General features: G+C 50.2%; 1 protein-coding gene across 2 annotated transcripts in view; it reads right to left on the minus strand.

The window, feature by feature from the left end:
- The window catches only part of NDRG4 (NDRG family member 4), a 28,746-nt gene that overhangs the window by 12,898 nt on the left and 5,909 nt on the right, over positions 1-9,939 (minus strand). For both annotated transcript variants that reach the window (XM_019505851.1, XM_019505850.1), the window contains exons 2-6: positions 4,066-4,186; positions 3,338-3,400; positions 2,545-2,605; positions 739-825; positions 174-230 (exon numbers count right to left, since the gene is read on the minus strand). In XM_019505851.1, the coding sequence (XP_019361396.1) occupies positions 174-230; positions 739-825; positions 2,545-2,605; positions 3,338-3,400; positions 4,066-4,148 (351 nt within the window). In that variant the 5' untranslated portion in view covers positions 4,149-4,186. The remainder of the gene's footprint in view (positions 1-173; positions 231-738; positions 826-2,544; positions 2,606-3,337; positions 3,401-4,065; positions 4,187-9,939) is intronic.

The raw sequence follows: 9,939 nt of genomic DNA on the forward strand, positions 1-9,939 counted from the left end.
CTCCCTAGAAGCTTGTGGCCCCCATAAGTCCAAGGGAAGGGGAGGGAAACCAACAGGAGACAGCCAGACAGCCTGAGGAGCCAGTCCAGCCCAATCCTTGGGAGAGAGGTCCCTGTGTGGTCTGCCTGGGCCCTCCCAGAAGGCAGCTGTAAGCAATGTCTCATCCCCCTTACCTGGCTGAAGAGATGCGACAGTACAGTGTCAGGCAGAGAGCTGGTCAGGCCAGAAAGCTGCAGACAGAAAATGTCACAAGCATTGCACAGACCAGCCCAGGGCACCTCATCACTGCTATGGGATGGGAGAGATAGGACTGGGTGGCCCTAGCTCAGGAGCCTCTATGGGGAGGACATTAAAGGGAGCCTGGATGCACTGGAGCATAGAAAAATCTGTGGCTTGACAAGTAACATGTCTGAGGCAGAGAAAAGTATCCCTTATTTCTGGGGAACCGGTGCCCCCAGGCCCAGCCCTAGGCCCACGGCTGTGGGGTTGAGTCAGGGAAGAGGTGACTTGTGAGGTGAAGGTGTCACCCTTGCATGGAGCCAAGGTGCCTCAGACTGCCCCAGCCTATGTTCCTGGAGTCAGTCTCTCTGAGGGCAGCTTCCTTCATACACAGAGTTCTCTACCCACTGGAGGACACAGTTGCAGCTTCCACCTGTACAAGGTAACACCAGCTCTGAGGGACTTGGGGCAAGCACATCCCAGACGGCAGATGGGGCCAGAAGAACAGAAACTGCTTACCTTGGTGGCCGCCCAGTCAATCCAGCCTTTGCCGTTGGGGTCAATATTCATCAGGACAAGCCCTTCGACCAGGTCTGGAAAGATCAGCTGCAGTCAAACAGACACAGGCTATTGCTCACTGCACTGCAGGGCTGGTACTAAGTGGTGTAATTGGCAGAAGTGTGGATACATCGGCATGGAGATCCTAAACTAAGCAATGGCAGCAAACCCCTTCTCTTAGGGGAGGAACAGGGAGAGCCCTCACTGAGCGGAGCATGCCACCATCTACCTTAACAACCAGAGAGCCGGGGTGCCTTGAGATCCTTTCAAGGGCGCTGTGGGTGCCACACAATATTTACATTGTTAGGTGTGCAAATACAATTCCGAAGATAATCCTGGGTACTTCAAATAGGAATTCATAACGTTAAAGCATTCTGACCTGCTGTGGTCTTTCTGGGTTCTTGGCAACGGAAGAATCACACCAGTATTTTTATGTAGTCAAAAAATGAGAGAAAACAAAGAGCTGGCATTTTCTGAGAGGCACCTTGAGTCTAACAAGGACAGCCTTGTGTCTAAAAGGTTGAGAAACACTGATTTACTAGCACTACCACTGATCTACCAGGACCTTGCAAACCACTGCCCTTGGCCTCCCACCTTCCCTTGGTGGAGCAGGTTCATGGACAGTCTAAGAAAAAGCAGTCTCCATCACCAGCTACTGCTGCCCTGTATCCTTTCCAGTCAGGCTGTGGGGTGTGGCACGGTGCCCAGCTGGCACTAGTGCCTCTGCTGGACCCTGCCTCCTGCCCAAAGACATAGGAAAGTAGTTCCATCTTCCTCCTTCTGGTGCTTTCTACAGCCCTTAGCACCCAACTTCCCATCACACTCCCAAGAATCTGCTGAGGAAACGGGAAAGGACATTAAGTGGCCCTTCCTGCAGGTTGACTGGTGGTAGGTGCCCTTGGTGCCCTTGCCCTTGGTGCCCAAGGTCTGGGATTCTTCCCATGTTGCACATCTCCATGAAGCAAATGAGATAATTCAAGATAATGTGGACACAGAACACCTATGACTCCAGTTCTTCATTTCCTGTGCATCATTCAAAAACAGCACTCTCTCTCAGCTCTCCAGTGCTCAGCCAAAATCATGCCCTGCTTGTGGAGAACAGCCAGCTGCCACGATAAAGGCTGATAGAACATCGCCCATCCTCGAGACCATCTGTTACCCCAGGGCTCTGGGCTGATACTTCTGTGTATTGTTCAGTCATACCATACACGTAAAGAGCTATAATGACATGAGACACTCCCAAATGACCAAGAGATTATGTTCTATCCTCAGAGAGACTGCTTAGGTAATGGTGATCCCCGCATTGCTTGGTAACCTCCTGACCTGAGTACTGTAACTCACTGCAATGAGAAGGAAGCCCCATGCCCTAGAAATGTTCCAACCAGCCCAAATGGAGCAGCTGGACTAGCTACCCAATAAATCACTTCCCCCTCCCTCATTGAAACCTCTTTCAGAGCAATGAAAGTGTCAGTGAGAATAGGGGACAGTAGCATCACCAGAGCAGGACCTGGACTTTGGAACTCACTGTCATGAGCATAGGGATCCTGCCCCAAGATTTCACATCATGCCATTCTCTCCCTTCCAGCAGCAGGGCAAGACTAGCAGAGGGGACAAGACCATGGCTATGAGCCTTTTCCAGTCAACCCCCTGTGACATGGTGCAAGGGTCATCCAGCTTTAATGGAGCCAGATGTGGGTCACGCTCATGGCAGCACATATCCTGTCCTAGCCAGAGAACCTGGGATCACCAAGCTGAGGTCTCACTTACAGCAAACTTGGCCAGAACATAGGCTCCTGCCCCCACGCCGATTCCGATCACATACTTGAACCTGAAATATAGAGACAGCATAGTCCCAGTGGAGTTGCCAATAATCCCCGCTAGTCCATGGACTAGAAACAGATGAGTTCATCAGCTGTCAGATGGCTACCATCAACCCAGGCTGAATCTGACTGGCCCCATAGCCTGTTGTCAGCCCCCTGAACTAGCTGGCCCCCAGGAAGCATCTTCCTTTATTATGTGTCAGGAAGGTGACAGGGCAGGTCAGGAGAAGGGGACCTGGAGAACACAGAGCACATGACTCCTGTGACATTTTTATGAAGATCATATGGCAAGCTCTAAGTCTGTACCATCCAATGCAGCTCTTCTAGGAGACAGGGGGATTTCCCCATCCCACCAGGATGGCACTAAGTCATGGAAGAAGAATCAGTCCTTTCTAGTACCTTCAGCTTCACCCTAAGCTAGTGAGAAATGGATGGTGCAGCAGACTAAGAAGAGGACAGAGAAGCCTTCACAACCTGGATTCTCTGCTTCAGGTCCAGCTCTGGCTGAGAAGAATCAACAAGAAGCTCTTCACAGCTGAGGTGTTTTTAGGTCACTGCAGCCCTAATAGGAGATTTGGCTGGTCTGATTCTGATTCCCAGCAGTAGGGACCCAGTCCTACGTGTTTGTACACCTAAGCCAACACCTCAGACACTTGGCATTTGACATTCCTCTTAGCATCCTGCCCCATCTCACTGTTCCACACCAGGGAGTTAAAGCCATTTGGCAACCAGCCACTCACCCAAAATGCTGGACCACACTAGGCAACATGGCGGCCAACTGGTCCATGGATGGATACTGGTACCTGCAGGCATTGATGGGGGAAGACAGAAGAGAAGTGATGTGTCCCTGCAGGAGGAATGCCTGAAGGGAGCAGAGTCTACTGGGGAACAGGGGACCCAGGCCAGGGCTGGAGGGAGTTCTTGGCTCCTTAAGAGGGGAAGGTACCACCCACCCATCCACATGCCATCCCTTCCTCTAACACCACTGCTTCCCCAGCCCAGCTCTCTCCCTCTGGCTGACCCTTGGATCAGCTCTGATGCAATTCAGAGGGGGTTGCCAGCTCAGCCAAAGGAAGGTATCCCACAACCCTGCCCTTTACAGGGATTGAGAAATAGAGTGACTCTCCTTCTGAGATATGCTGCCTGGTCATTGCCGCCCTGCAGAGCCCAGAAGGTGGCACAGAAAATGGCCCATCTGGTGCTGGGATGAAGGAGGACAAATGCCAAAAGCATCCTTCTACAGTGCTTCCTAGTGTCTGAAGCAGGCAGAAAGCTTCTGGTAGCTGAACCCACTCTACGGCTATACTGTGGTGACCCAGCAACCACTGGGAAAACAAACTAGGAAGCTCCTGAGGCCCAACCCAGAGCTCCCCAGCAAGAAGACTTGCTATGGCTCCACATGCCACTCTGCCTGATTACTGCCCCTGCACCCAGCTCCCAGACTGGCAGAGAGGGCTCAGGCACCTACCCCTGTGGGAACTGAGATGCTCCGGCCTGCTGTCCTGGTGCATCCACATGACACACCACAAAGTGCTTGGTGATCTCCTGCATGTCCTCATAGTTGAAGAAGGTGTTGAAGCACAGCTTATCTGCAAAAGGTCAGAAGGAGAGGAAGGGGTCAGAGGTCAAAGGGAAAGTGGTCAAAGGCCAAAAGTCATCAGATATCTGATCAAGATGAGGATCAAATGCATGGAGATACAAGTTCTCAGCTATAAACCTTGGTCATCAGCTCCCAGTATCTAGAAGGGATCTGGTAGGCAGGGCAGATGTGGTATTGCAGTCTCCTGAGCAGGCCCCAGAGCCCTCCCAGGCTTGTCTTACACTGGTGTAACACTTTCATCAGCAGAACTCCTGCTGATACACACCAGTGTAAGGGACATCCAAATCAGGCACATTCCCCTCCTCTTACCCATGTTCCTTGATCATACCCTGCCCTTTCTGCTGTGTTCACCATGCTATGCTTCCCAAGCCCATGATCCAGGGAGACACGCTGGTCTCAAAAACAGATGTTTGAGAGCCAGGATGCCTGGGCTCTTCCCTGGTCCTGCCACTGGTTTCTTTCTGGTTTGCAAGTCACAGAGGCTTTCACTTTCAAACCTAGGTGACTCAAAGCAAGCATCTTGTTCAATGGCCTGATTTTCTGAGAGGCAGTTCTCTGCTGAGAATCCAGTCATCCTGGGAGAGGTCTGTGGTAGAAGACCAATGTCTGGCTACAGACAGCCAAGTGGGAAAAGTGGGCCTTTGTGGTGGGATTTCCAAAACTCCTAAGGGACTTAGGGACATATCTTGTTCAAATCCAACAGAGCCTGTGCTCCTAAACCCCTTAGACATTTTTAAAAACCTCTTCCCCTCTCCTTCTGTATACATTTATACTGATTTTAAATGGTGACAGTACCTGGCTTACTCAATCTGTCATTACCGTCTCCCTTGTCTCTCTCCAGGTTGTGCCAGAGCAGCCTGCCACTCCTCCCCTCCCCTCCCCTCCCCTCTCTGCAGTACTTCCAAGGTGACCTTCCAGCAGCAGCAACAGCAACAGCAACAGCAGCCTGTCACATGGCACCTTCCCTACTAAAGCTCCCTGTCTTCTTTCTCCTGCAGTGGGCATGGGCAGCAGGCTGCCTGCCCCCATTGCCAAGACAGAGCACAGGGGCCTTGGGATGGGGCTTCTCCCATGAACATGAAGTTCCCAGGAAAATATACCATCCAAAGGGGCTGGTCCCTGGCCACTCTCACCTAGGGACATCCCCACCCCTGTGATGGCACCTGGCTGATGGCTCCTGGTCACAGGTAGCTACTGAGCAAAGAGGCCTGGGGGGGACTCTGCCCAAGACAGGCTTGCCCCTCAAGCGTTCCTCCCCCTAGAGCTAGGAACACATGGCTCTTCCTTCCCTTCCATTGAGCTTGGTGCTTCTTGGCCTCTTCAGACCCTTGCCCATCTGGGGAGAGAGAATCAGAGGCACCAGCTCCCACAGACAGCTTTCATCCAGTCCCCAAAGCATCCCCTGCTGACTGCTGTTCCTGGCTGCTTTGCCTGCTGGTAGGCCGCTTCCCCAAGGCACAACCTCTTTTAACTTTGAATCCACCAACCAAATGCTGGAAGTGAGAGCCTCTTTGCAGGAGCCAGTCTGAGGCTGTCTGGTCTTTCACTGCTTACTCCATGCTGTTGCCTAGAGGAGGGGCTGAGGCAGGACAGGTGCTGCTTGCTGCAGGGTGTGGGAAGATGTTAGCCATATCCAGTCCTCCCGGGCACCATGCCCCACCATTCCCATCAGTGCAAGTCACTGGAATCTGGAAGAATGTGATGCCTGCTTTGCCCAGGGTGAAAGGTGGCAGGTGGGGCAGGGCAGGAGAGGACCTGGCTCAGGGGTTCTATCCCACAGTGAGACTCTAGACAATGGCTACTGATTCACATCCACGAACACTTACAGCAGAATCAGGCCACAATCTGTGGTCCCAAACCTATGGCTCCTGGGAACACTGATTACACTGCTCCTTCCAACTCAACTGTTTAATCGTGGCTGCCAATATTGCCCACAAGACTGCTTATGGCCACAGGAAATTTTAACTTCCACAGATCTAAGTTTCTTCAGGTTGGCTGGGAGAGCAAAGTAAGCTCCTGCCTGTGTCATGATACTTGCTCAGCCTGTCACCCACAAGCAAGTAAAAGCTGGGGTCACTAACCAGGGAGATACACCCAGCCACATCCCAGACGCCTGCCTGTCAGGGCAAGAGATGGCTGGGGGAGGGCATGGATTCAACATTCATTGCTTCCAAAAGACTGCAGTATGAAATTCCCTTTGTCAAAGCAGGTTCTCTCGGAAATCTTTTTATTTAAGTTGAGTATTCATTCTGAGGCAAGAAAAACACCATGTGACTACTCAGAGGCCATGTATTGTAGTATACCTACTACATGGGATATATTTAGAAGAGCCCAGATGGCATCTTTAAACATGAGTGTCTCACAAGCTCTTGAATGAGATTTGTAAATGTGTAAATCTAAACACAGTATCATCTGCCAGCTCTTCCCAGTTCAGCCTGCTGCAATAACTCTGAGACATTTCCTCACAGCACCAACTTTGGAGGGTCTTTGCTGCCTCAGAAACTACCACAGCATTCTGGTCTACTTAACCGGGACATGTCTGGGCTTGCTGGGTTGTTGTTATACTCCACTGCGTTGTACCAATGTTTTTCCACCACCCTCTTTACCTCGCTGGCATGGGGACGAAATATTTGGGCTGCTCTTTTGTTTTGAACTGGAGTTGGATGCAAGGAGCTGGGATGGCAACTGCAGTGGGGACACAAGTGATGAGGACTGCAGTGAAGTGTAGGGGCAGAAGGGTGTGGGTGAAGCTCAGCCACTGTTGACATCAGTCTGAGCTTTGTGGGAAAAACCACCTGAACTGAGCCAGCATCCTTGCTACTAGCCAATCCTGAGCCATTCAGAGCCATAGGATACAAATTAGCAAATGAGAAGAGAGAGATCAGCATAGTCACTTCTGAGAAATCACTGTACAATGATGATTGTGCAGCACTGTGCTGTCCAATTGATTGGTCACAGCTGCCAATCGGAGCACAGGAATTCACACAAGGCATCGTTACTGCCTGAAAACAGTCAGTGATGATTCAAATTAGAAAGCCTGGGCAAAACTGGCCCCACTAAAGTCAAAATCAAAACTCTATTGGTTTCAATGGAGCTGCAATTTCACCTCCCACATATGGGGGAACTGCATGAATGAGAAAAAGCATCAGTGACTGCACAGAGGAAGCAATCCCGTTTCAGAGCAGTACAAAATAATCCAATCTCCACTGGACGGTGAAGTGTAGGCAGAATATGTTCATGGACAGGGGACTCAATTGGAATTTAAAGGGCCTAGAAGCAACCATCATCTCAGCCACAGACTCCTTATATGACTTTGGGCAAGCCATTTTCACTCTTCAGAGACACAATTTGCCATCTGTAGAACGACGATAATAGACTTCTGTACCTCATGGCAGAGTGTGCTGTGCTCAGACACGAGGGGAAAGGCAGTCATCTAAGTACATACACAGGTAGTCAATAAGCAAAATGTATGCTTTCCTTTACAGACACCATTACAGGCTCACGGATTCCTTTCTGGCCCTTTCAAATTCCTTCCTTGTTTTGTTCTTTTCTAATAGGATTCACCTGTTCAGGATTTGGAATAATTTGAAGAGGCCAGGGCTGGAGTCTGGGCAACACAGTTGCAGGAAAACCTATGTCTGTCACAAGCAGACAGTTGGAAAAAAACAGATTTTACAAACCTGTCTCCAATTTTATTAAATGCCATAAAAAAAACCCCAGGTGGGCTTTTGCTGAAAATAAACTAAGGGATAGATAAATAAATAAACAAATGGGATTTTCACTCCAAAATGATCAGTTCCCATTTTCAAGTCAATATTTAAATGGCTTTTGAAACATCAGCAACCACAGCATTGTTTCTGTGAAGATTAGTTTCCCTCCTCAAAACTAAATGAAATTTTGAAATACAAAACCCACCCATTTAGCAAAAAAAGGGAAAAATTATGATAAAGAGACATGTGGGTTCCACAAACTGATCTGCAATGGAAATGCAGATTTTTTTGCACACCATCACAAAGAAATGTGACATAATGATCATTCCAACTTTGGAGATGAGAATCTCAGGCAGAATGAGAGTAGGATCCCCCCTTCCCTGAGGCCAAATCAGTGGCATAGTTGGGAACAAAACCCAGGGGAGTCTGGGTGCCCAGCCCTGCCCACTCTAGTCACGGGAAAACTTTCTGTTCCACAGCCAGCAACAAAGCTCTGCTTTCCTGATTCATGGACCCTTGCTCCAGCCACCAGATATGGTATTCTCTCTCCATGCAGCCACACAGGCCACAGTTGTGATGCCAGGGCAAAATCCACTGAAGTCAATTGCAAACCTCCTCCTGCAGTCAGAGCTGCAGAACCTCTGCTGGAAGGTGACTGGGTGACAGAAAGTGACTCTGCTAAACTGAGCTAACACCCATCATCACTGCTAAGAACACCCTGGCTTGGAGGCATGAGGGCTTGCTCTGAGATCAGCGAGGAGCACACAGCCAGCACCTCCCAGCTCCCACAGCAAAGAGGAAAGGAGCTAGTGTCCCAGCAGGCCTATGACTGCTGTCCTCTCCTGTTCTTTTACAGCGCCTGTCTCTGAGCTTGCCCCTAATCCCTTTCTCTTTCTGCTTCCACTAAGCCTTGCTGCTCTCCGCTGGGGCTGTGCTCTGAATATCAATGTGTTCTGGCAGCAGATGTGGGCAGGGACACACACCACATTGTACCGCGCCTGCAGCCAAAGCCTGCTGCATGCTTAGCTTGTAATGGAGCAACAGCACTGCTGTCTGTGCCAGGTGGGGATGAGGAGCAGAGAAGGCATTAAGCAGCACATGGGAATCCATCTTCTATTCAAAGCCTAGCTTCAGAGGGGACTTGATCCAACAGCCTGAGCAACTGAGCAAAACTTTTTTCCTGATATTTCATCCAAAACAGGATGTTCTTATTTTACACTAATGGATGCAGTAGAAAGTTCATGAGGCAGGTTTCTTGGGCCCAGAATGGAGCTTCTGGCTGGAGAGAGAGGAAAGAATAGCCAAGAGCCTGGTGATTCAGCATATAGAAGGCAAAAGTTCAAGTCCATTCTTTCCACGATTTGGTGGAGAGATCTGAACCAGGGACTATCACAACCCAATGAAAGAGCCCTGACTGCTGGGATACTCTCTCACTCACAGATGTTTGATAAAAAAAATTAAGCCAGCCTCATTGTCCTGCATGACACCAAAAACACATTTTACAACTATAACATTGTATATGAAACATAATTGTTGTTTTCTGGCCAACCCACCCCAGCAGCTCAGGACATCCTAATGTTGAGTGGGAGCGCTGAGAGGTGGGGGCAGTCTCAAAGTGACCAATTCCATCTCTTGGATCATGGTGACCGCTGCCAGCCCTGTAGTGCTGGAGGCACTGGAGCACAAACATCTCCATCCCAGAACTGACCAGTGCTTCATCTTTTCCTGCTTCCTCCAGCAGTTTCCAATGTAGATCACTCAGAGGAAGGTGAAAATCCTTCTTATAATGGGCTAATTCAGAGGTGGGAAAAGTCCAGCCCATGGGCCAGATCTGGCCAGCAGTGTACTCCATTTACCAGCAGCCCCTGCCTGCATGGCTGGGGCTGGTTTCCATGGAGATCCCAGCAGGAGCTGCACAGTGATAGCAGGGCAAGGGTTTCTATGGAGACCGGCCCCAGCAGTGCTGGGCCAGCCTCTTCCTGGTGGGGGCTGAGGGAAATCTGAGGGAGGCCGGGCTGTGCTGTGGGCAGGA

Source organism: Gavialis gangeticus, unplaced genomic scaffold (genome assembly GCF_001723915.1).
Source record: "Gavialis gangeticus isolate Ggan-Ray unplaced genomic scaffold, GavGan_comp1, whole genome shotgun sequence".
Taxonomy (NCBI): Eukaryota; Metazoa; Chordata; order Crocodylia; family Gavialidae; genus Gavialis; species Gavialis gangeticus.